The following is a 27,914-nucleotide window of genomic DNA, read 5'->3' as shown; positions in this document are numbered from 1 at the left end:
CTGACTTGTTTTGCCCTTTCTAATATTAAAATGTATGCCTTTACAATGAGATCGTGAGGAATCAAACACTCCAAGCATCCACAGAACCAATATGGTATAATAATATGGTATAATTCTTCAAAATTCATCATTCTTTACCCAGGCCTTTAAAAGCTCCAGCTTTAAAAGAGCTTTCATGTTAAGGAAAAGGGGGTGGGGGAAGAGGATGGAAAATAGTACAGAGTAATTTATTTACTGAAGAAAGAAAGAGGAGAATGTTCTTTAATTTTGCTTCCTAACATGACACTCATCTGAAGAATGTGCCTTTTGTCTGTTATACTGAGGGTGTTACATCTTAGCTGAGATGACAGAGCCATTGAAAGTTCTCTCTAAACACCAGGGAACCATTCATCTGTGCTAAGGAAAAGACAAGAAATAACAATAAGTCCTTCTTCACATCCACTTTAAAAAATTATAACTGAAGATCATATTTTGCTAGGCAGATCTAAAAAGATAAGAACATCCACAGGACACCAACCAAGGTGGCCAGGGGCATAGGCAGGAATACAAATATGACTGCTTTTGGAGGGGCACTTTCTGTGCCCCTGCCGCGGCCCCAGGGCCAGAAGAGCTCACTCGGTCTCCCCAACCGTGTCCCTGGAGCTGGAGGAGTTCTGTGCCCACACTGATTACTGGGGCCCCCTTCTGCATATCCCTGAATAAGGGTGTTTTTACAAATTTTAATGAGTAAATTTAATGTTAATAAATTAATGTACTAATAATAATGGCAAGATCCAGGAATAGTGTTGGCAGGTGTTGAGCACAAGTTTCTCCGACAACTCTGCCAATCAATCTCGATTCTGATTCATCTTCTTAGTTTTAAACTTCCCTGACGCACCGAAACCGATTATGCCAACCTGTATGGTGTAGATAAATCTCTGTGAAGAACTGGAATGACAGTAAACTCATTCTCATTTGTTAACTACCCATAATTTGAACCCAGGTCTCCTCAGGTAGCACTATGAGTTATTTCATTGTTCAGCTACTCAGTTCCTATAAAGATAGGTTTTATAAAAGACACAGGATACAATTAATCCTGTTCTCCCTCCACCTGGCCATTTACTGATACAATGTAAAAAATGGCAGCTGCTTTTAAATGAAACGAGGTTATATCATGAATTTCAGAGCTCTTTTACAAGACAGTAGCTAAACAAAGTACAACCCTTGCTAAGCACATATACTCTTTTGCAATCTTGAATTATTTAAAACACATTGAAAGATGTTAAAAGAATGGCAAAGGGATCCAAACAACTTGTTTCGTGCTTACAATTTCAACACCTGCAATCTTGCATGCCAGCATAAAAGTAGGTTAATTCAGAGACAGGACAGCAGCCTGTTTATCAACGATTAAGTGTCACCATGAGGTGTAACAAGCAGTACATAAGAACTCAGTTGGCAATTTCATAAAGATAAAATTCATGACCTTTAGTTCAAGGAGCATTTGAGTTACGATAAATTTTACTTATAAGTTGCTCAGTTAAACAAAATTGTGCCAATGTTTCCCTTCATAAATCCATTACTCTCTACTACTCCCTGTAAAATATCACATGATGAAATTATCTAGAGAATCAAACCCCCTTTCCACCTATCAGGAAACATTATTTAGTTAAGATTAACAACACTATTTAATACATACATTAACCAAAGGATACAAGGTACATTTTTGATATGTTACATAGGGATTTAGCAGTGGGATTTTTTTTTTTTTAAAGGTCATGTAGCGTCTTGCAAAAAAATCCATGCAATATTGAAAATGTGCCCAAAAGAGCAGAGATTTGGCATTTTGACAATTTCAGTTCAGATTAACACACACACATGTGCACGCGCGCACACACACACAAACATTCATTTCTAATACTTTTGCTCAATTATGCGCAGAGGCTACTTAGAGAACAACTCTCATTAAAGTTTCATGTATGTTATGTAAATAAATCTAGGAAACTCCCAGATGTGTGTGCATTCATTCTGTTCATTCAAGTGGAAGAGAATAAATGTAGAAAGCTTTGTACGGGATATTCCTTTCATCTGTATCTTATTAAGAAAGGACATCCCTCAGTGCAGAATCAAATTTGCCTTGGTCCAATAAGAAAAAAAAAAAAGTAAGCTCTGTTTTCTCCCTTTCAGCACTCAGCAATTTTGATATAAATCACAATAATGAAACTGAGGTTCTTATAAAATGTTATTTATAGTGAAGTAGTTAATCTCAACCTGTGACTTTCCGCACAACTACTTTTTCCTACATCCATTTTCAGTTTATCGTTTTCAATTGCCTGAATTGTGGCCAGGGCTCTGGGGTGGTGCAGAAGTAAAAGGAGGAAAAAGGTTATCATTTAGATTCACACACATACACATGCAGATTCCTTGTGGGAGGGGAATGCAACTCTCCTCTCCTCCCTTCCCCCCCCCCCATGCAAGTGGGTGGGGAGTAGGCAAGGAATGAGGTGGAACCTTGGTTTAGGCTCCACAATGCACCCAGTGGTGCAGCTCCACCCCCATCTTGGAGAGCATACAAAACTTGGGTAGTCCTGACACACCATGCTCCCTTTCCTGGAGTAGAAGCAGAGAAGGGCTGGGTGGACAACTGTGATTTAGGCAGCTTTATGGTCATTGCAGCAATACTTTGACACTAACACGGGGCTTATGGCAAAGCTGTGATTGAACTCAATGCAATTCAAGTACATAGGTGTCATTTTAAAGGAGCAATTTCAAATGAATTTGAGATTTAAATGTACAATAAACTGGCCAGATCAAAGATATGAAATCTCTCTTCTCTGATGCTGGAGTCTCCTCAAATCTCAAATACAAGGAAGCGTACACAAAGAGGATGGTATAGGAAGTGGCACTTGTGTCTCAGGATATGGCACCTTTCCTTTCAAGTCAGCAAAACATAATATCCCATTGCACAAGGGCCCCACTCTGTTATCACAGGTGCTGTATTTGGGTTGTACAAGGTTCCAAGGACTGTCTCCCCAACCCACGAATCTGATGAAGTGGGTATTCACCCATAAAAGCTCATGCTCCAATATGTCTGTTAGTCTATAAGGTGCCACAGGACTCTTTCTTGCTTTTCCCCACCCCACGTCATTAAGGATCCAAGGGCACTTACCAGAATTATAATGCTGTAGTAGTAATTGATGTGTTATAGCTAAACTCAGCATTGCTAATCAAATTCCAGCTGTAGGGAAAATGGATGGTTATTTTTCTTGCTTTAAAAACACATGGAGCATTGCTGAAAGTGAATCACGGTTACATCACTAAAGCAATGTAAAGATATCAGCTTCTCAGTGGTGGGGAAAATAATCCCTTTCTATATACAAACAAAAAAACTGGGATCCTTCTGGATAAGAACTCTCTTAAGGAATTTATTTTTAATTATTAGCCTAATTTAATAAATAACTGATTTATATGTAAAAGTGGCTTTTGATTCCACAATTGTTTCTCAAATAAAACATTTGATTTGCAGTAAAATACAATATTCCTATTTTACAGTAATTATTTCTAAACCTCTTTTTAATTATATTTATTATATTGTTTTTTAATTCCATTATTATCTCACTGAACTTGATAGTGGGGACGGATAGCTCAGTGGTTTGAGCACTGACCTGCTAAACCCAGGGTTGAGAGTTCAATCCTTGAGGGGCCACTTAGAAATTAGGGGCAAAAAATCAGTACTTGGTCCTGATAGTGAAGGCAGGGGGGTGGACTCAATGACCTTTCAAGGTCCCTTCCAGTTCTAGGAGATGATTATATAACTAATAATAATTGGAGCTATACCTATGTTCTTTCTCAAAGAGAATGCTGTTTTCTTCCTTCAAGCCCATATCCTCTGAAGTTTGTTATATATACATAAAATAAAATAGAGAAAGAAGAAGTAGCCTCCCTAATGAATTCAAGCCAAGAGATAAATGTTCGATGATTGCATCTTTGGCAAACTGGCCTCTGCAAAGCTTATCTTTCTATCTACGGAAGCAAGAGATGAACGAAGCTATTTGCAACAGCCTTGTGCGTATATTAAATTGCGTTATGTAACTTATCACTTAAATCAGCACCTGTGCCAGATGACTGGAGGATAGCTAATGGAACGCTGATTTTTTAAAAAGGCTCCAGAGGCAATCCTGGCAATTACAGGCCACCAGGCCTAATTTCAGTACCAGGCAAACTGGTTGAAACTATAGCAAGAACAGAATTATCTGGCACATAGATGAAAAAACAGTTACTAATCTTCTGCAACTGTTTTTCTTTAAGATATGTTGTTCATGTCCGTTCCACGTTAGGTGTGTGTACACCATGTGCACCATTGCCAGAGATTTTTCCCTCAGTGGTATCTGTCAGGCCAGCTCTAGTGCCCTCTGGAGCCATGACACTCATGCGCAGGTATAAGGAGCACTGCCAGCCATGCACCCTCTAAGGTCCTTCTTGCTGGACAACTCCGACAGAGAGGCAGGAAAGTGGGTCGTGGAAAGGATTTGAGCAATACATCTTGAAGAACAATAGTTATGGAAGGTTAGTAACCACTTCTTCGAGTGCTTGCTCATGTCCACGTTTGGTGATTCACGAGCAGTACCTCAGGAGGTGGGCTCAGAGTTCATGAACATGCTGACTGCAACACTGCTCTTTCGAATCTGGCGTTGCCTTGAGCCTGTTAGGTGATGGCATAGTGGGATGCAAAGGTATGCACCGATAACCAAACTGCAGCCCTGCAGATGTCTTGGATGGGCACTTGCACGAGGAACATTGCTGAACAGGCCTGAGCTCTCGTTGAGTGAGTGGTTAGGATGGCTAGCGGCGGGACATTTGCCTGCTCACAGCAAGCTCAAATACATGCGGTTATCCAGGACAAGGTACTTTGGGCTGACACTGGGAGCCATTTAATCCTTTTTGCTATTGTTACAAAGAGTTGCGTGGATTTGCAAAAGGGTTTAGTTCTCTCAATATAGAAGGTGAGAGCACATCTAACATCTAATGAGTGAAGCCACTGCTCTTCAGAGTTCCTGTGAAGCTTCGGAAAGAAGACTGGGAGGAAAATAGCCCGGTGGCTATGGAATTGGGACACCACTTTGACAGGAAGGCTGGGTGGCGGTACTGCTGGACCTTGTACCATGGTTCTGATGTAAGAACCCTGATTCAGAGACCTTTCTGGCTGAGGTGATGGCCACCAGAAAAGTGATCTTCCGAGAGAGACAGTAGCAGGCATGGTGCTAGCGATTTGAATGGAGGACCAATGAGATTGACAAAACCAGGTTTAAATACCATGCAGGGATTGGCTCACAGACCTGAGGGTAGAGTTTCTCCATATCCTTGAGAAATCAGACTGTCATCTCATGGGAGAATACTGACCCATCATTCACTGGGTGGAGGGTTGAGATTGCTGCTAAGTGCACTTTGACAGATGCAAAGGCCAGACCTTGCTGCTTCAGACGGAGCAAGTAGTCTAAGATAGCTTACAGGGAAGAACAAACCAGAGAGAGACCTTGTTGAGATGCCCATATCGAGAAGCATTTCCATTTAGCCAGGCAGGTAGTCCTAGTGCAGTTACCTACTATCTAGAAAGACCCGATGAACTTGCTCTGACCAGGCCTGCTCCTCCAGGTTCAGCCATCTAACATCAATCCTGTTAGGTGAAGCGAGGCGAGGTCTGGGTGGAGCAGCCAGCCGTGGTCTTGTGAGATCAGGTCTGAATGGAGTGGGAATGGAAGAGGGAATGCTACTGAAAGACCCAGTAGCATGCTAAATCAGCACTGGTGTGGCCACACCAGGGCTATGAGAATAACTCTCGCTTTGTCCCGCTTGATTTTCAGGAGGACCTTGTGAACAAGAGGGACCAGGAGAAAAGCGTAGAGCAGAGGTCCTGACCAGGGGAGCAGAAAGGTGTCAGACAGGGAGCCCACAAAGCGAGCAAAACTGATGGCACTTCCTGTTCTGCTTGGTCGTGAACAGGTCTACCTGGGGAGACCCCCACCTTTGAGGAATGAACCTGGCAATTTCCAGGTGAAGGGACCACCTCCGGGTGAAGGGAAAAGGATCTGCTGAGGTGATCTGCCAGTTCATTCTGGGCTCCTGGGAGATTTGTTGCCTCCAGGTGGACGGAGTGTTTCATGTAGAATCTCCACAGACAGATGTCCTCCTGACTCAGGTTAGAGGATTGAGCACCTCCCTGCTCGTTGATACAGAACATGGCCGTGGTATTGTCTGTGAGAACTTGCACCACCTTGCCTGAGATCTGAGGGAGGAACACTTGGCAAGCTAAACATACAGCCCTGAATTCCCTGACCAATAGGTCCTGAGTCCTGAGACAGTCGAGGTGGGCTCCTCAATCTACATCTGATGCATCTGAGACTAGGAAGACTGATGGCTGAGGGGCAACAAAGGGTACCTCCATCATTACTGACCCCAGGTCCTTCCACCAGTCCAGAGAGGTGAGGACCAGGGTAGGAATAGTGAGCAGAGTCCAAGCAGTGTCTGTTTAGGGAGTAAAATGACAATTGCCACAGATTCAAGGGCCTGAGACGCAGCCTTGCATACCGAACCACGTAAGTACATGTGGCCATGTGCTTCAGCAGCTTCAGGCAAACTCAGGCAGTCACAATTGGGTGTACCATAACCATGGATATCAGGTCTGACATAGTCTGAAACTGGGCCTCCGGAAGGAAGGCTTTAGCCTTGGTCAAGCTGAGCACTACCCCAATAAATTCTATTCCCTGAACTGGAACAAGAGCCAACTTTTCCTCATTTATCAACAGGCCCAATGCCTGGAAGGTGTCTAGATCATGCTGATGCTGTTCCACACATAAGTCTCTAATTGACCTTGGATCAGCAAGTCGTTGAGGTACAGGTAGACCTGGACGCCTTGCTGTCTGAGGAAGGGCTGCTACTATCGCCATACACTTCGTGAAAACCCAAGAGGCTGCAGAGAGGCTGAAGGGAAGAGTGATGAACTGGTAATTGCATTGATTCACAATAATTCTGGGAAATCTTCTGTAGTCACAGAAGACAGAAATGTGAAAGTATGCGTCCTTTAAGTCCAGGGTGGCGTACCAGTCCCCTGAAGCCAAGGAGGGAATGACGGAGGCTAGGGAGACCACGCAGAACCTCAGTTCCTTGAGATATCTGTTGAGGCAACGTAGATCCAGAATGGGGAAGAGGTCTCCCTTGGCCTTCAGGATTAGGAAATATCGAGAGTAGAACCCCTTCCCTCTCAAGTCTTGAGGAACCTCCACCACAGTCCCGATGCATAGGAGAGATTGCTCCTCCTGGGCAAGGAGTTGCTCGTGAGAAGGGTCCCTAAAGAGGGACAGGGATGGGGTATGTGAGGGATGGATGGATAAAAACTGAAGGATACAGACAATTGTCATTGTGCTTAGCACCCAATGGCCCCATATTATGCAGGACCATGCCTGGCTGAAATGGGACAGATGGTCCAAAAAATAAAGAAGAGGCAGTGGATCTGAAGTGAGAACTAGTATAGCACCTTTGGGTGTACCTTTAAAAGGCCTACTTTGGCCTGCCAGAGTACCTATCAGACTCTGGCTAGGAGGTTGAGGTGAATGGGAGCAGCTGATGCCATTTATAACTTCTGCCTTCCCTTTTGTAGGACTCCTGTCGCGGAGATGTCATAAAAAGATAGCTAAGGGTTAATGTCTCTTTCACCTGAAAAAAAAAAGTAACCTGAAGCAACTGACCAGAGGACCAATCAGGAAACAGGATTTTTTCAACTCTGAGTGGAGGGAAGTTTGTGTCTGAGTTCTTTGTCTTCTGTCTGCCTGTATGCTCTCTCAGCTATGAGGGGATTTCTATTTCCTGCTTTCTAATCTTCTGTTTCCCAGTTGTAAGTACCAAAGATCAGATAGGGATTTATATGTTCTTTTGTATTTACATGTCTATAGTTGCTGGAGTGCTTTGAATTGTATTCTTTTTTTGAATAAGGCTGTTTATTCATATTTCTTTTAAGCAATTGACCCTGTATTTGTCACCTTAGTACAGAGAGACCATTTTTATGTACTTTTTCTTTCTTTTTATATAAAGCTTTCTTTTTAAGACCTGTTGGAGTTTTTCTTTAGTGGGGAACTCCAGGGAATTGAGTCTGTACTCACCAGGGAATTGGTGGGAGGAAGAAGTCAGGAGGAAATCTGTGTGTGTTAGATTTACTAGCCTGACTTTGCATTCCCTCCGGGTGAAGAGGGAAGTAATTCTGTTTTCCAGGACTGGGAACGGGGAGGGTGGAGTCCCTCTGTTTAGATTCACGGAGCTGCTTCGGTGTCTCTCTCCAGGAATACTGGGGCGGGGGGGGGGGAGGGAAAAGGTTTATTTCCCTTTGTTGTGAGAGACTCAAGGGATTTGGGTCTTGGGGTCCCCAGGGAAGGTTTTTGGGGGGACCAGAGTGCCCCAAAACACTAATTTTTTGGGTGGTGGCAGCTTACCAGGTCCAAGCTAGTAACTAAGCTTGGAGGTTTTCATGCTAACCCCCATATTTTGGACGCTAAGGTCCAAATCTGGGACTAGGTTATTGACATGGTGTGCAGCGTAGTGGGAAAGATAGAATCCAGAGGCCAGTAGGAATATTATATTTTTCTTTTCTCTGCTAGGGGCTTTTTAGCAGAGAGAAACAGTTTGGTTTTAAAAGGGAACCAGAGAGAATTTTTTTTTCTACTCTCTCTGGCAGTTTTTGGCTTGCATATTAAGCAAGGAACCATTAAGCTGTGACAAACAGGTCTTTTGTCAGACAATAGCACTCCCGTTGATAGTCATTACCAGCACTATATACATGCAAATAAAGTGGTTTTTCTCATTTACTTTACATTGAAAACATTAGCTAGAGAAAGAAAGGGAAAAAGGCACTGTTGCTAGGCAGACCCCAGGAGGCAACAGAGCCTGCAGTTCAGAAGATAAACACCGGAGGGCACCCCAACACAAGAAAACAAGATGTCACGAAAACCAGAGGCAGTACAGCTGGAAGCAATGGAAAAACAGATAGAACTGCTCAGAACACAGATGGCCAGAGATGAGGCAACTCACAAACAAGAGATGGAAAGGCTACAAAAACAAGAAGCAGCAAACATTGCAGCCCACCAACGAGAGTTGGAAAAACAGAGGGAGACCCACCGACAGGCCATGCAATTAGAAAAGGCTAAGCAAAACACAGCCAACCCTAACAACCCTGCGCCAATGATTGTTCCACAGCACAGGAAATTTCCCACCTACAAGGCAGGTGATGACATCGAGGCCTTCTTGGAAAATTTTGAAAGAGCCTGTCTTGGGTACAGCATCCCTGAAGACCAGTACATGGTAGAATTGAGGCCACAGCTCAGTGGACCTTTAGCAGAGGTGGCAGCTGAAATGCCTAAGCAGCAAATGAACGACTATAAACTTTTTCAAACCAAGGCCAGATACAAAATGGGGATAACCCCGGATCACGCCCGTCGGCGTTTCAGGACCCAAAAGTGGAAACCAGATGTGTCATTTCCCAAACACGCCTACTACGTTGGGAAAAATTATGAGGCCTGGATATCAGGACACAATGTTAAAACCTTGGAAGAACTGCACCTCCTCATACAAATGGAGCAGTTCTTGGATGGTGTTCCTGAGGACATAACATGGTACATACAAGATGGAAAACCCAAAAATCTCGCTGAGGCGGGGGAGATTGGAGCCAGATGGATGGAAGTGGCAGAAAGCAAGAAAGCTACGGTCAAGGGGAACGAATACCCCAGGGGGCACACCAACCATAAACCCTACAACCGAGGGCAGCCAAAAACCCCACCTACAACCCAAGTAAAGCCACAGACACAGTATTCTTCCACCTCTCCAGTCTCCAGTAACTCACTTCGACCCAGTGACCCATCAGATGGAAGATGCTTTAAGTGTAATGAACTGGGACATATCAAGCCAACTGTCCAAAGAACGCCATCCGAGTGCAGTTCATTACACCAACATCACACCAAAGATCCCCAGGCCCAGATGCCTCTCAAATACCCTTGGAGCGAAAGGGAAAATTTGAGAGTGGGCGGAAAGAAGGTTACTGCGTGGAGAGACACGGGGGCACAAGTGTCAGCTATCCACCAATCCTTCGTAGACCCCAAATTCATCAACCCAAAGGCCCAAGTGACAATTTACCCCTTCATGTCACAAGCTGTAGACTTGCCTACAGCTCAACTGCCTGTCCAGTACAAAGGCTGGTCAGGAATGTGGACTTTTGCAGTCTATGACAATTATCCTATCCCCATGCTACTGGGGGAAGACTTGGCCAACCAGGTGAAGCGGGCCAAGAGAGTGGGAATGGTTACATGTAGCCAAACCAGGCAAGCTTCCAGACCCATTCCTGTTCCTGAGCCGTCCACAGAGGCCCCGTCTGTGTTACCAGAGACCCAGACAGATGTAGTGGACCCGGATTCCATGCCAACCACTGAAGCAGCCACAGCACCTCCAGTCCCAGGCCCGGAACTGGAACAGCAACCAGCACCAACAAGTGCAACCTCATCTTCAAACTCAACGCCAGAGGGCGCCAGAGAGCCAGAACTGGCAGAAGCAACATACAGTCATACCCAAAAGGCTCAGCCTGAGCCTGAAATACCCTCAGGTGCACCAGCGGAGAGCGGTTCACCAGCAACGGAAACCACCCTACACCTACATCGCTTCCAGAGGGACCAAGCCCAAGTCCACAGTCTGAGGAAGAACTGGTGACCCCAGCCTCAAGGGAACAGTTCCAGACTGAGCAGGAAGCAGATGACAGCCTTCAGAAAGCTTGGGCGACGGCACGAAGCACCCCACTGCCTCTCAGCTCTTCTAATCGATCCCGGTTTGTTATAGACCAAGGACTTTTATACAAGGAGATTCTTTCTGGTGGACACCGGGAAGAATGGCAGCCGCAAAAACAGTTGGTGGTTCCAACTAAGTACCGGGGGAAGCTCTTAAGCTTAGCCCATGATCATCCCAGTGGCCATGCTGGGGTGAACAGAACCAAGGACCGGTTGGGGAAGTCCTTCCACTGGGAGGGGATGGGCAAGGATGTTGCCAAGTATGTCCGGTCTTGTGAGGTATGCCAAAGAGTGGGAAAACCCCAAGACCAGGTCAAGGCCCCTCTCCAGCCACTCCCCATAATTGAGGTCCCATTTCAGCGAGTAGCTGTGGATATTCTGGATCCTTTCCCAAAAAAGACACCCAGAGGAAAGCAGCACGTACTGACTTTAGTGGACTTTGCTACCCGATGGCCGGAAGCAGTAGCTCTAGGCAACACCAAAGCTAACACTGTGTGCCTGGCCCTAACAGACATTTTTGCCAGGGTAGGTTGGCCCTCCGACATCCTTACAGATTCAGGATCTAATTTCCTGGCAGGGACCATGGAAAAACTGTGGGAAACTCATGGAGTGAATCACTTGGTTGCCACCTCGTACCACCATCAAACCAATGGCCTGGTGAGAAGGTTTAATGGAACTTTGGGGGCCATGATACGTAAATTCGTCAACGAATACTCCAATAATTGGGACCTAGTGTTGCAGCAGTTGCTGTTTGCCTACAGGGCTGTACCACATCCCAGTTTAGGGTTTTCACCGTTTGAACTTGTGTATGGCCACGAGGTTAAGGGGCCATTACAGTTGGTGAAGCAGCAATGGGAAGGGTTTACGCCTTCTCCAGGAATTAACATGCTGGACTTTGTAAGCAACCTACAAAGCACCCTCCGACACTCCTTAGCCCTTGCTAAAGAGAACCTAAAGGATGCTCAGAAAGAGCAAAAGGCTTGGTATGACAGACATACCAGAGAACCTTCCTTCAAGGTAGGAGACCAGGTTATGGTCTTGAAGGCGCAACAAGCCCATAAGATGGAAGCATCATGGGAAGGGCCATTCACGGTCCAGGAGCGCCTGGGAACTGTAAACTACCTCATAGCATTTCCCAATTCCTCACTAAAGCCCAGAGTGTACCATGTTAATTCTCTCAAGCCTTTCTATTCCAGAGACTTACAGGTTTGTCAGTTTACAGTCCAGGGAGATGATGCTAAGTGGCCTGATGGTGTCTACTACGACGGGAAAAAAGACGGTGGCGTGGAAGAGGTGAACCTCTCAACCACCCTGGAACGTCTGCAGCGGCGACAAATCAAGGAGCTGTGCACTAGCTTCGCCCCATTGTTCTCAGCCACCCCAGGACGGACTGAATGGGCATACCACTCCATTGACACAGGTAATGCTCACCCAATCAGAACCCCACCCTACCGGGTGTCTCCTCATGCCCAAGCTGCTATAGAACGGGAGATCCAGAACATGCTACAGATGGGTATAATCCGCTCATCTACCAGTGCATGGGCATCTCCAGTGGTTCTGGTACCCAAACCAGATGGGGAAATACGCTTTTGCGTGGACTACCGTAAGCTAAATGCGGTAACTCGTCCAGACAACTATCCAATGCCACGCACCGATAAGCTATTGGAGAAGTTGGGACGTGCCCAGTTCATCTCTACAATAGACTTAACCAAGGGGTACTGGCAAGTACCGCTAGATGAACCTGCCAAGGAGAGGTCAGCATTCGTCACCCATGCGGGGGTGTATGAATTTAATGTCCTTCCTTTCGGCCTTCGAAATGCACCCGCCACCTTCCAGAGGCTGGTAGATGGTCTACTAGCAGGACTGGGAGAATATGCAGTTGCCTACCTCGATGATGTGGCCATTTTTTCAGACTCCTGGCCCGAACACCTACTACACCTGGAAAAGGTCTTTGAGCGCATCAGGCAGGCCGGACTCACTGTTAAGGCCAAAAAGTGTCAAATAGGCCAAAACAGAGTGACTTACCTGGGGCACCAGGTGGGTCGAGGAACCATAAACCCCCTACAGGCCAAGGTGGATGCTATCCAAAAGTGGCCTGTCCCAAGGTCAAAGAAACAGGTCCAATCCTTCTTAGGCTTGGCCGGGTACTACAGGCGATTTGTACCACACTACAGCCAAATCGCTGCCCCACTGACCGACCTGACCAAAAAGACCCAGCCAAATGCAGTTAAGTGGACTGATGAGTGTCAAAAGGCCTTTACCCAACTTAAGGCAACGCTCATGTCTGACCCTGTACTCAGGGCCCCGGATTTTGACAAGCCATTCCTAGTAACCATGGATGCATCTGAACGTGGTATAGGAGCAGTTCTCATGCAGGAAGCAACAGATCACAACTTCCATCCTGTCGTGTTTCTCAGCAAGAAACTGTCTGAGAGGGAAAGTCACTGGTCAGTCAGTGAAAAGGAATGCTACGCCATTGTGTACGCCCTGGAAAAGCTACGCCCATATGTTTGGGGACGGCGGTTCCAGCTACAAACTGACCATGCTGCACTAAAGTGGCTTCATACTGCCAAGGGGAACAACAAGAAACTTCTTCGTTGGAATTTAGCTCTCCAAGATTTTGATTTTGAAATTCAGCACATCTCAGGAGCTTCTAACAAAGTAGCTGATGCACTCTCCCGTGAGAGTTTCCCAGAATCTAGTAGTTAAAAAGTGTTCTTAAACTGTAGAAGTCTGTTAGTTATATACTTAGTGGTATACGTAAAGGTGCATGTGTTGTAGTAATCTGTTTAAAGTTCTAGAAGGAAATCGCCGCCAGTGAGCTTCCCCACTGTCTGCAATTTGGGGGGCATGTCATAAACAGATAGCTAAGGGTTAATGTTTCTTTCACCTGAAAAAAAAAAATAACCTGAAGCACCTGACCAGAGGACCAATCAGGAAACAGGATTTTTTCAACTCTGGGTGGAGGGAAGTTTGTGTCTGAGTTCTTTGTCTTCTGTCTCCCTGTAAGCTCTCTCAGCTATGAGGGGATTTCTATTTCCTGCTTTCTAATCTTCTGTTTCCCAGTTGTAAGTACCAAAGATCAGATAGGGATTTATATGTTCTTTTGTATTTACATGTCTATAGTTGCTGGAGTGCTTTGAATTGTATTCTTTTTTTGAATAAGGCTGTTTATTCATATTTCTTTTAAGCAATTGACCCTGTATTTGTCACCTTAATACAGAGAGACCATTTTTATGTACTTTTATCCTTTCTTTTTATATAAAGCTTTCTTTTTAAGACCTGTTGGAGTTTTTCTTTAGTGGGCGGAACTCCAGGGAATTGAGTCTGTACTCACCAGGGAATTGGTGGGAGGAAGAAGTCAGGAGGAAATCTGTGTGTGTTAGATTTACTAGCCTGACTTTGCATTCCCTCTGGGTGAAGAGGGAAGTAATTCTGTTTTCCAGGACTGGGAACGGGGAGGGTGGAGTCCCTCTGTTTAGATTCACGGAGCTTGCTTCGGTGTCTCTCTCCAGGAACACCTGGGGGGGGGAGGGAAAAGGTTTATTTCCCTTTGTTGTGAGACTCACGGGATTTGGGTCTTGGGGTCCCCAGGGAAGGTTTTTGGGGGGACCAGAGTGCCCCAAAACACTAATTTTTTGGGTGGTGGCAGCTTACCAGGTCCAAGCTGGTAACTAAGCTTGGAGGTTTTCATGCTAACCCCCATATTTTGGATGCTAAGGTCCAAATCTGGGACTAGGTTATTGACAGATAAAAACTGAAGGATACAGACAATTGTCATTGTGCTTAGCACCCAATGGCCCCATATTATGCAGGACCATGCCTGGCTGAAATGGGACAGATGGTCCAAAAAATAAAGAAGAGGCAGTGGATCTGAAGTGAGAACTAGTATAGCACCTTTGGGTGTACCTTTAAAAGGCCTGCTTTGGCCCGTCAGGGTACCTATCAGACTCTGGCTAGGAGGCTGAGGTGAATGGGAGCAGCTGATGTCATTTATAACTTCTGCCTTCCCTTTTGTAGGACTCCTGTCGCGGAGAGGGCGCTGAGAAATGAGGTGGCTGTTGGGGCCCAAAGTGCTTCCTGGAAGCAGACAGAGCATAGAGGCCCGATGGCCTGAGGGTGGCTCTAGAGTTCTTCAGGCTGTGAAGTCTCATGTCTTTCTGTTCCAAAAATAGTGAGGAGCCTTCAAAGGGGAGGTCCTAGATGGACTGTTGGACCTCGTGAGGAAGTCCCGAGGACTGGAGCCAAGAACATCACCTCATGGTGACAGCAGAGGCCACTGTCCTTGCTGCTGCGTCGGCTGCATTGAGAGTTACCTGGAGAGAGGTCCTGGCCACATTCTTACCCTCCTCCAAGAGGGCAGAAAATTCCTGCCTCGACTCTTGAGGCAGAGAGTCTTTGAAATTTGAGAGTCTCACAGATTGTAATTGCATCTCCCCAGCAAAGCTTGCTGGTTGGAGATACATAGTTGAAGGCTACCCGATGAATAAACCTGGTAAGAGAAACAACGAGGAGTCCGATGGCACCTTAAAGACTAACAGATTTATTTGGGCATAAGCTTTTGTGGGTAAAAAACCCACTTCTTCAGATGCATAAATTACAGAAACAGACATAAATATACTGGCACATGGAGAGAAGGGAGTTACCTTACAAGTGGAGAACCAGTGTTGACAAGGCCAATTCAGTCAGGGTGGATGTGGTCCACTCCCAATAACTGATGAGGAGAAGGAATATCAAGAGAGGGAAAATTGCTTTTGTAGTGAGCCAGCCACTCCCAGTCCCTATTCAAGCCCAAATTAATGGTGTAAAGTTTGCAAATGAATTGTACTTCTGCAGTTTCTCTTTGAAGTCTGTTTTTGGAGATTTTTTGTTGAAGGACGGTTACCTTTACATCTGTTATGGAATGTCCAGGGAGACTGAAGTTTTCTCCTATTGGCTTTTGTAGGTTATCATTCCTGACGTCTGATTTGTGTCCATTTATTCTTTTACATAGAGACTGTCCAGTTTGGCCAATGTACATGGCAGAGGGGCATTGCTGGCACATGATGGCATATATCACATTAGTAGATGTGCAGGTGAATGAGCCCCTGAAGGAGTGGCTGATGTGGTTGGGTCCAATGATGTTATTGCTAGAGTAGATATGGGGACAGAGTAGGCAACAGGGTTTGTTACAGGGATTAGTTCCTGGGGAAGCGTTTCTGTGGTGTGGTGTGGAGTTGCTGGTGAGTATTTGCTTCAGGTTGTGGGGCTGTCTGTAAGTGAGGATTGGCCTGCCACCCAAGGTCTATGAGAGTGAGGGATCATTTTCCAGGACAGGTTGTAGATTGTTGATGATGTGCTGGAGAGGTTTTAGCTGGGGCTGTACATGATGGCCAGTGGTGTTGTTATTTTCCTTGTTGGGCCTGTCCAGTAGTAGGTGACTTCTGGATACCCGTCTCACTCTGTCAATCTGTTTCCTCATTTTCCTAGGTCCCTCAGCAAAGGCTCTTAAGCAAAGTAAGCAGTCACAGGACAAGAGGGAAGGTCTTCTCATGGATCAGTAACTTGTTAAAAGATGGGAAACAAAGGGTGGGAACAAATGGCCAGTTTTCACAGTGGAAAGAGGTAAATAGTGGATTCCACTAAGGATCTGTACTGAGACATGTGGTATTCAACATATTAATAAATGATCTGGAAAAGGAGATGAACAGTAACGCTGAAAAGTTTGCAGATGATACTAAATTATTTAAAATTGTTAAGTCCAAAGCTGACTGCCAAGAGTTATAAAGGAATCTCACAAAACTTGGTGAATGAGCAATAAAATGGCAGATGAAATTTAATTTTCATAAGTGAAAAGTAACGCACATTAGAAAAAATAATCCCGACTATATATAGAAAACAATGGGATCTAAATTAGCTGTTACCACTCCAGAAAGAGAACTTGGAGACATTGCAGATAGTTCTCTAAAAACATCTGCTCAATGTGCGGCAGCAGTCAAAAAAGCTAACAAAATGTTACAAATTATTAAGAAAAGGAGGTAATAAGACAGAAAAGATAATACTTGTGTATAAATCCATGGTATGCTCACATCTTGAATACTGCATGCAGTTCTGGTCATCCCATCTCAGGAAAGATATATTAGTATGGAAAAAGGACAGAGAAGGGCAACAAAACTGATTAGGGGTATGGAACAGCTTCCACATGAGGAAAGATTAAAAAGAGTTGGACTGGTCAGGTTAAAAAAGAGATAACTAATGTAGGGTGGTGGCGGGAGAGACGATAGAGATCTACAGAATCATGAATGGTATGGGAATGCAAGTAAGGAAATGTTTTTTATCCCTTCATGTAACACAAGAACTAGAATCACCTGATGAAATTAATAGGCAGCAGGTTTAAAAACAAACATAAGGAAGTACTTCTTCACACAACACACAGTCAACCTGTGGAACTTATTGGCAGGCGACGTTGTGAAGGCCAAAAGAATAACCAGGTTCAAAAAAAGAACTAGGTAAGTTAATGGAAGATGGATTCATCAATAGCTTTTAGCCAAGATGGTCAGGGATGCAACCCCATACTCTGGGTGTCCCTAAACCTCTGACTGCCAGAAGCTGGGACTGGACAACAGGGGATGGATCACTCGATAACTGCTCTGTTCTGTTCAGTCACTCTGAAGCATCTGGCACTGGCCACAGTCAGAGACAGGTTACTGGTCTTGATGGACCATTGGTCTGACTTGGAATGGCCATTCTTATTTTGGAGCTTTAGGAATTAGCTTGTCAGAATCCAAATGCTGTACACATCTATTTATGATTTGTAATGTATTAATGCCCAGGACCCCATTGTACAAATAAAAACAAAATAGTTCCTGATCAAAAGAGTTTACATGGATGACTGTACTAAGTAAAGTGGAAGAACTGCACAGAATATGGAAAGCAATTACATCACTGAGACTGATGCAAAACACTACTATACCTTTAAAATTAACAAAATGAGAAGATGCATGCTTGTGTTTGCCTCTTAGTTACATGGCATGGCACATGCTAAAAACTTATCCAAAAAAGGCCCATTAGTCCTGCCTCAAAACGCTACAACCTCTGATATTGAAAACTACACAGGAGATGCTTGAAAGTGATCTTACTCTCATTTAAATGCAGCTTTTGTTAGCCTGCTTCGCAAGTGATTAAAAAGGTAGAAAAATTCATGTTTTTGTTATTACCTGAACTGTCTGATAAACCGAAGGATCAAATCCTTTCACAGTCACCTCCCGGAAAACTCTTGGCTCCAGTTCTTCTTTCGTCAGATCACAGTAATAAATAATACCTGAAACAGAGGTCAAATTTGACAATTAAGTGCACAGACATCATTAAAAAGACATTGGATTAAAAAATATGAAAGACTGTAACGATGGCAAAGTTAACCCAGTAGGGTAAAGAAGCAGCCTTGATACATTCTTACACTTAATAACTGACATGCACTTCTTCACTGAAGAATGCAGAGCCTTTCTATATGCAAAGAACAATTACCGCTGCCCATATTAAGCATTTGACATTAGAATTCCCACAACCAACTAAATAAAAGGAAAAAAAATTAAGCTGCTTTGCATTTAGTAAGAATGATAAACCCAACAGAATTCAGATAATGGAAAGATTTAGGAGTCTGCTTGGAACCATGGTGGGTTAATACAGATTATACCTATGTAGTTGAACTGAATTTAGTCTAACACTTAGGGCCTGATCCTGAAAACACTTAAACATGAATAATTTTACTCATTTGAGCATGCTCAATGAAATCAGTGGGATTACTCATATGAGTAAAATTATTCACGTGCTCAAGCACATGACCATGATGAAGCAGCTAGACTTAAACTCATTTTTAAGGGTGTGATTGAGGCAGAGCCGCACTGCCTGAGGGAATGGAGACACTCTTTTCAGGGAAGCAGGAATCTAGAACATTCATCGCCCAGTGACAGCATACCTGCTGAAACGGCCCTTTATGGGGAGCACCTCTCTATCCACTGCACCTTTATGGAGTAGGCAGAGCCATGCACCCATTTCCTCTTTACCTAGCCCTTCCTATAGGGGAACATGGAGGAAAAGTCACTGTGCACCAGTGTAAGGGCCAGGCAGGATCTGGCTTTCAGACTGTAATTTCCTTTTCTAGGATCCAATCCTGCAAACACTTAACCATGTGTTTAAACTCTCTGCCCCCATTCTGTTCTCTACAATTCCTGAGAAAGATACGTTCTTCCCCAATGGTTTCCAAGGTGGTCAGTTGGTAGGAAAGGATAAGGACAGTCTTGTGATCAAGGAACTGGACTGCAATGCAAGCGATCAGGGTTCAATTCCCAAACTTCCTGTGTGGTCTTGGACAATCACTTTGTCTCTCTGTGCCTTTGTTCCTCAGATGTAAAATTGGGATTATAGTGCTGCTTCTCTCTCACTCTTTGTCTCGTCTAGTCATACTGTATGCTCATCAGGACAGAGTCTTAACATACGTCTGTACAGTTCCTATCACAATGGGGCCTCAGACTTGGTTGGGAATCCTAGTGTGATACAAATAAACATAATTTCAACAGCCAGCAGTCAATATCCTTAGGCTTGCAGGACAGAGGATCATTCTGTCAAAAGCTGGAAAAAAATTCAGGGTCGGTGACAGACCTAGGATAGGGCTTTTTCTGATCAAGTGGAGCACTGCCCTTTCAAATTTAGATAAATTAAGATTAAAGAGGAAAACACAGTGTGAGGGTGATGGAGTGAGAGAAGAAGATTTAGATTCTGTTTACTGGATTGTATGGAAGTACCAAAACTTACCACTTTTTTTCCCTAATGATTTCTCCTCTCTAATAGGTACAATACCATCACCGCTGAGAGAAACACTCAGTGTCAGAGTATAAAGAGCAGAGGCTGAGAGTGCAACTGCAGTAGAGAGCCAGTAAATGGAACAAAAGTAAGGTCAGCCCAAATTGCCCGTCTATCTGTATACTGACTTGACAACATTGCCAAAAATAAGATGCACATAGCCAGCTTGCAGATTCCCTTGTGCTCTCAGCACAGTACATTAATACAAAGTGAGTTTGCATCTAACAAACATTCAGTAACAGATCTCCTTACCTATCAGCAAAGAGGAAAAATACAAGACTTAGTTATATCAGCTGATTAAAAGGACAGAAACCTACGATTTAAGTAGCAGTAAGAAAATCTAACTATTTTTTAACACAAGTTGCTCCTCCTACCCTAAACATCATACTGTATTAACATGTAGTAGAAGTAGTAAAAAAAAGCAGGGACCATTTAAACAGCAGGGAGCTCAGAAAAGGAAAAGCAGCAAGAAATCTACCCTCTCCCTTAAATTATATAATTTTCTTACAAAACCCCAAACTAGCCATATTTCTCTCCTAGTCTCTCTGGCTATTACTATGAATAATTTTGTACCTACTCTGAACCCTTTCATTATACATTGGGACAAAAAGGCTGTTTATTTCACAAGGTAACTCCGGCATCTTGCAGAAATAACTGGGCAGATGATTTTGCTTGAAAGAAGCTTACAGGCCTTTTGGGACTTCTGCTTTTATTAGCACTCAGGATGAGCCATCCCATTCTGCACTCATCATTCTTCCCCATCTTATCCAGCAATTATTCAGTTTACATAGATAAACCTTTATGCACAGCCTTGTTCTGCAGTCTGTTGAGGTAACTCAAGATTTTACTTGCATGATCTTTCTGGTTGAAGCTGGTGGGGTTTTTCCTTTCTGGCTCCACACTCAATCATCAACATTCACAACACCACCACTCATGTTAAGAGCATATATTCAGATCATTTCCAATCTGGATATATAGTCTTCCCTGCCTCTCTTTTTATGCTTGAAACTGAGGGGAAAAAAACAAAAACTTATTTTAAGAAAATATTTTATGTTTTGTAGATTAATTTTCGTACTCTAGTGTAAAATGAAGGGAGAGTTTGGATGACAAAATGAAAAGGGTATTTTTCAGGGTATGAGGCATGGGGGAAGCCCACTTAGAAAGTAATCCTATTCAAACAAGCCATGCTCCATCCCAGATATTTTGGGGGTTTTTTTAAATGAAAAGATCAGCACATGACTTCCTCTCAGGCTAATGAACACCACTCCCTCTCAAACAACTGCTTGCACATTTTCTTCTATTGTAGCACATGCATTGTCTGGGTGATAGTTATACTTCATGGTTAAAATCTGGAATATATAGCAAGGACCACGTACAGAAAAAATACAGTTTAAGTTTGGAAGCTAAGACCTTCATGATCAGTTTTTAGACAGTAAGTTTGCTTTAGAATGCATCAGTAATTTTCTAGGGACCTTGGTTCTCCCCCTTCCACCTAGTTTACTAATCCAGGGATTAACTTCTGCTTGACTTTTGAGTAATCAAGAAAACTCACTAACAAAAGAATGTGTGTGGCTGCATGGTGTGTTTATATCATTCTGTGGACACTGTCAGATTAATTAGTTTGCATAGGGCCTGGTTTACTGAGCACCCATAGCTCCCTTTTCAGTCAATCAGAGTTATGTGTGCTCAATACCTCTGAAAGCCAGGACTCTAGACAGTGACTGGAGGGTCTCCGTAGCACAGTGGAGTGTAGGGCCTGTCACACACAAACTGTTTTTGGAATAAGTTCTGGGTGTCCAACTGTAAACTGCCACTAGTGAGAGAGAATCAGAATGTCACTGGGTGCTCCAATGTATTACTTCAACAAGAACTGCAGAGCAGAAACTGGGATAAATGCAAAATGATGAATTTTAACAGTTTCTCCAGATCCAGCTACTTGATATTTTGTTATTCAGAAGAAAGAAGTTTGGGTCAGTAGCACGTCATGGACCACACAAAGCAGATAAATATTGCTTGCTCTTCTATATATGATGGGAAAGCATACCCTTGTTTTAGCATCAAACTGTTCATTTTCTGGGTTGCACTAATGACCTAATTTTCAGAGATGATGAGCACTTTGATGGAAGTTGTGAGTGCTTGATACCTTTTGGGGAAAAAAAACATCAGTCCATAAGCTTTCACTAGAATTTAACTATCGAGCAGGCCCTTTCAGATTTGCTCTTGAAAGAAATACACTTTAACATTTCCCTACATTTAGCACAGATGATCTACGATACCTGTTATAAAATTATTGATGGCTGAATGGGGCAGTCACTATGGAGAAGGTTAGACTTCATAGTTTAGTACCCCACTTCGAGAATAAGCCAAAAGGTATTATCTAGCCCACTTTTCCATGATCATGCCGTTCTGCTCAAAGCACATTCGTACAGCCTCTAATTGGTGCTATGAAAGCAACACTAATTTCCTTCTTTAGGAGGACAGAATGAGCAAGAAGCTGCAATCTTCCACAGAACTCTTTGTAATATTCAGTCATTTCTGAACCCAGATCTCTAACGTATTAACTCACTGTAGATCCAAGAGATCTAAAAGTCTTCTCCATTAATATATTTTAAATGCACAGTCCAAACAACTACACACTGTTTAGGGGAGAGCACCTTTTTCTAGGTCTCTAAAGATCAAACCAAAATTCAGTCTCATTATGTGTACAGTACCTCCTAAATTAAAGATCCATTGGGCAGGTCCCCTGTAAAAGGGGTAACACCCGAGGAAATAAACAACCTTACCTGGAGATAAAAAGGACATAAACTGATAAAATATTTGTGTGTCCTTTTTTCGGCCACTATATCCCACAATGCTGCCGACTTCCAAAGGAAAAGTCTTGAGATGTGTGCCAGTGGCTAGATCATGAAGTTGTAGAACATTCTTCACATCATGCAGGTAACACAATACCAGGAAGTTGGACCTAACACAAGCAACCCATTCTGTAAAAGGGGTAAAAGAAAAAAAAGTAAAGCGAAACAAGATCCCGAAACTACAGTGGGAACAAAATAATTAAATATAACTAACCTTAAAAATTGCTTTAAAAACACACACAAAAACTCTTATGGCATATATCTGATTAAAATTCTGTAAGCTTCAAAGTTTCCTTGCAGCTGTGAAAATGAACAGTTCTTCAAAATATCAGCAAATTTACATATAAATATGAAAGAAAAGATGCCAGGAAAGAGCTGTAATATTCATAAGACTTACATTCTCAGAACATACATTCTAACAAATACTTTTTCAAACTCCTTGCAATTAATGTACACAAACTAAAAGATGTTTCTGTATCAGTGTTTAATGGTTCACGTTGCTACTGTATGTCCAGTGTTTCAAAGCTATATTGACAAAATGTACAATGTTTTCTTCATAAAAGGGTAATCCTTCTGTCAAAAATATATCAGGGAAATTATTTATGGAAGAATACGAGACTGAAAAATAAACCAGAGCTTTTGTGCAAACAAAATTTATGAGAATGAAAAGGCGAACAGCCATGTACAGTACATTGCCATTTTTGTATCTTTTAAAGGATTCAGTAGACTATTCTTATGAATAAGAACTACTCCATTGTGATTAAGGATGCCTAATGGAATCCATGTAGTCCCAAGCTAGTGTTCTGAGAACACTAATGTTATAAAGTTAAGACAAAGATTATGTACTTCTTTTTCAGATGATTAATACTTAATATTGATAAGTACTAAACCTTAAAGTATGAAGAGAAGCGATTTTGAAGTATATAGATTAAAGGACAAGAACTAATTTTTAGTTAACGCTGTTACTTTGGTATTAGTTAAAATATACCAAGCAATGCTGTTGGAAAAAGAAAAACCTAAGCATTTAGATTTAAATAAAACAAATATTCACACATCTTCACACTTCATATAATCTTAAAATGTATAAGTATAAAATATTACATTGTAGATTGAAAAAAAAACTATCTCACAGAACTGGAAGGGACCCTGAAAGGTCATTGAGTCCAGCCCCCTGCCCTCACTTGCAGGACCAAGTACTGATTTTGCCCTAGTTCCCTGAGTAGCCCCCTCACGGACTGAATTCACAATCCTGGGTTTAGCAGGCCAATGCTCAAACCACTGAGCAATCCCGCCCCTCCCTCAAACTTTAACTCTACCCCTTCCAATGAGTCTAATCATGAACCAGAAATCCTCTTACAACCAACCAGCATACATCACCTATATTTCCAACCTTTAGCTACAAAGCTTCACAAATCCTCACTGAACTGCAATATGTAACTAACAGATCACACTGCAGTTCATTCACCTCTTATGGGGACATACACAGACTGCTTATATGCACTGGCTTTCAGATTGTAAATTCTCAGAGGCAAGGACTGTCATTTATCGTGATATGCACTGTACAACCATGAGTACCAATCTGGTTGAGATCTCTAGATATTATCAGAATATCAAAGTTAATTTCTGAGCAAGCATGTGTGTGTCAGTTTTTTAAATCTAATATAAGGCCAGTACATAGTTTAGGATTTCCCAGATAGGGAAGATAGCTGGGCAGGAATCAAATTTTCATCCCATGGAAAATTTTGCATTTCTGATTTTGTTCCAATTTAGAATGAAAATTCTTTCAGAAATGCAAAATTTTGCATGGGATTGAAATTTTGAAACATTCAATTTCAGAAGAACCTAAATGGAATTTTCTAAAATTTCTGGGCTGGTAAACGTGTAGAATATTTTGACTTAATTGAATCAGCATTTTCTGACAGAAAACTGGTCTGTTGGAAAATCTTCGACCAGCTCTGTCTGTAAGGTACCTGATTCTACCCTACCATACCCTATCTTGGGAAGCTTATGAGCTCTTTATGGTGCCAATTTTCCCACATCACATATTATCATGTGGCATTCACCTGGATACTTGGATGCTGTGCCTTGGCTTACAGATTATATGTTGCTTGGTGCACATCATTCTTAGTATGTCCTAAAATGCCTGGGGTTTCCCTCATGCCATAGGCTTTAGATCCCTATTAACCACATAATTTATTAACTTACACATAAGGGAAAAATTCAGCTTATAGAAAACAGCTTCACGTTAAGTAATTCTGTCATTTAGGAAAAGGGTTACTTAGCTGGCAACTAACTAAAACATTTTCACTTACTCACAGTTGTTCCTTTACCAAGTCAACTTCCTCAACCAAATTTTGACAAAATGGATACAGAGGTAAAGGATAAGAAAGGAGATGAGGGGAAAATATAAAATAAGTTCTCCTTTCTCTTGTCAGGTGATAAGTAGATAACAATTCTTGTGTTCTTTGGGCCAAAACTGTGGCTTCTTTCCCTGGCAGAAGAGAACGTGGTTCATTTGGGTCAGGTTGGAGGGCTGGATCACAGCCAAGGTCCAACTGTTGAACAAAGTTTTCATTTGGCTCATGGTTGCAAGGAACTGCAGAGATGCCATTAAATGAGCAGACAAAGACTAGAGCTAGGATTGCCTAAGGGTATTGTTACATTCAAGTAACATCATGACCAATAGTTTTTGCTCCTACAGTAGAACCTCAGAGTTAAGAACACCAGAGTTACGAACTGACCAGTCAACCACACGCTTCATTTGGAACTGGAAGTACACAATCAGACAGCAACAGAGACGAAAAAAACAAACACAAATACAATACAATACTGTGTTAAACGTAAACTAGTAAAAAAAAAAGGAAAGCAGCATTTTTCTTCTGCATATTATAGTTTCAAAGCTGTATTAAGTCACTGTTCAGCTGTAAACTTTTGAAAGAACAGCCATAACTTTTTGTTTTAGAGTTATGAACATTTCATAGTTATGGACAAGCTCCATTCCCAAGGTGTTTGTAACTCTGAGATTCTACTGTATAACTAAAAACAGAAAACAATGAAAATCAATACAGAAACAAAGCAAGCAAAACAAAACCGACTAAAATATGACAAAGACCCATCTTACAGGTTTATCCTGGGTTTTAAAACTCTCTATGAGAATTCAGGGTTTCCCCAACAGTCTTTTTAAACCAACCACAGCAAAGCTGAATACAGACTAAAAACATGTTTGCACATCCAATTTTCAGAACAAAAGTTCCAGAATGTGTTATGTTCTTCCTCATCATCATAATTTTAGATAAGGATAACAAACTCTCAGAAGTGTAGGTCAAAACTAATTTGTCCATAACTGTTTCTTTTCCTTATATAGGTCAGATCTGTCCTTCCACTGTTGTGACACCCTGGCTCCTGCTCACCTTTGAATCCTAATGACTGTACAGAGTCATCACCTTCCCCTCATCCTCTTTCCTGAAGGGCCAATGAAAATTTGACACTAGTTTAAATTTTTATAGTTATGTTATTTTAAACATTACATATGCAACTCAAGCGATTGACCCATTTTCTTCAGATTTTTGGAGGAAACAATTCTGTTTTTTTAACGTAAACCTGGCAACTTTCAGGCCAAACCCTTTATACTGGAATACTAACTGGTATTTTAATCATGGAGCCATGACCTGGTATGACAAGATACTGTAATAGATAAGTATGGCACTCTTTATAAAATAGTAGTTGCTATATAATCATTGCTGTGGTGTGGAATAAATCTTATAAGTGAGGATGGATAATGAAATATAGTTTTACATTTTAATTTCTTACATCTTATTAGGCATTTCAAGTTATAACATCATACCGAGCTCTAACTAAAATAAGAAATACTACATTATTATATAGCCTCTTTTTATATGGTTCCTATGTACAATAGGCAGTTTGAATAAAACTGTAGAATCTACAAAATGCCAACGTTCAAAGTGGTTTTAGTTCATTTTATAACTTTGGTTTATTAATAAAAATATTAACAAGAAAAAAGCATAGATGCAATAATGGCAATATTCTACTTCTGGCAACACAAGTAATTGTTAGGCAGCACAAATATGGGATGCAGAAGTGCAATTTGTGTTCCCAGTAGACAAAGTACTTCTATAACTAGAAAATTCTCAACTTTTACATTAAAAATGTTCTGCATCTTAAAGTTGTATTAACCTCAGAACTGGGTATAACCCATAACATGCATGAAAAAATATTTATTTAGATCTCCTCTTTATGAAAATACTTACTCCCCATCAAAAATATCAAGCGAAAGCTCTCCATTTTAAAATATAATTGTGACAATCACTGATTCCTCACTGATTAGTTGGCTACACAATGTAATTTGATGGATCCTTTCAGTACAGGATAAAATTAATTAAATGTTCACTTCCACTGTACTTCCCTTTTCTTAGAGATCATTTCAATTTTTCAGGGCAAAGGCATCTAGTTTCCATTGATACCTCTTACAAATATTGTGGAGCATGCTTTGAAGGTGGTGATATCGGCTCTTATCCACCCCTTCAGTATATTATGTGGTCATAAATAATCTCCACAAGGTGGAGAAAACAGATAACAAGATGGAGGGGAGGGGAGAGGAGAGGGAAAGAGTATTTTCAAAAGTGCCTGAGGAGCACAAGTCCCATGGAAGGCCAAGTGGACTTATACTCATAAATGTATAGAGCACTTCTGAAAGTCTCCCCCAAAACATAGTTACAGAAAATAAATACTAGTATGGGCTATACAAGCACAGAAAGAGAAAAAAATTTAACTAGACTTAAAAGAACAGTAAAGAGCCTACAATTAAGTGAAGTGCTAAATTATCAAACTAAAATAATGCTGAATTGTTAATAATAGCCATTTCTCTATATAAAACCATGAACTGAATTTCTCTGTACTCTAATCTCTGTTTTGAGAATTGGAGACACAAGACACTATTGTACTTTGTAGTCAAGCCCATAACCTCACCTCCTCTGCTGACACTGCAAGCACGTATCCAGAATGCTTTAACTGGTTTCTTTCCACCTCAAGGAAACGTCTAGAGTCTAGACTGTATATACAGAAAGTTTCCTTTTTAACCAGTATGTAGCCATCATAATATTCTCTGGCACATATTTATTAACATTCACACAAATGTGTATGTTACAGTTAAAAGAAAAGATGATCCTGGTTATGGACTTTTTAAACAAACCAATACAAACCACATTTTATAACACTGGTGCAAACGGTCCTAGAACTGAATTTGCTGTTATGATACTGAATGCTGTTTTCCTTAGATGAAACTCTCCCAAAGTGCAAAGTTGTGTCTTCCACTTTGGGGGTGGGAATGGTGACGCAAGGTGAGGGGACTATTAGAAGTGAGCCGTAAGAGTGGCTAAAGAGAGAGCACAGAGGAGCTGTGTTGCAACTCTACATA

The 27,914-nt window shown here is 42.2% G+C and overlaps 1 protein-coding gene across 1 annotated transcript in view; it reads right to left on the bottom strand.

Annotated features, from left to right (window-relative positions):
- Positions 1-27,914, bottom strand: part of PREP (prolyl endopeptidase) — a 168,825-nt gene that overhangs the window by 49,766 nt on the left and 91,145 nt on the right. Inside the window, exons 9-10 of the mRNA XM_050949268.1 lie at positions 22,412-22,609; positions 17,987-18,090 (exon numbers count right to left, since the gene is read on the bottom strand). Of these exons, the coding sequence (XP_050805225.1) occupies positions 17,987-18,090; positions 22,412-22,609 (302 nt within the window). The remainder of the gene's footprint in view (positions 1-17,986; positions 18,091-22,411; positions 22,610-27,914) is intronic.

The sequence above is a fragment of the Gopherus flavomarginatus genome, chromosome 4 (genome assembly GCF_025201925.1).
Source record: "Gopherus flavomarginatus isolate rGopFla2 chromosome 4, rGopFla2.mat.asm, whole genome shotgun sequence".
Lineage (NCBI taxonomy): Eukaryota > Metazoa > Chordata > Testudines > Testudinidae > Gopherus > Gopherus flavomarginatus.
The sequence above is the reverse complement of the archived record's forward strand: the minus strand, read 5'-3'. Positions and strand labels throughout refer to the sequence as shown.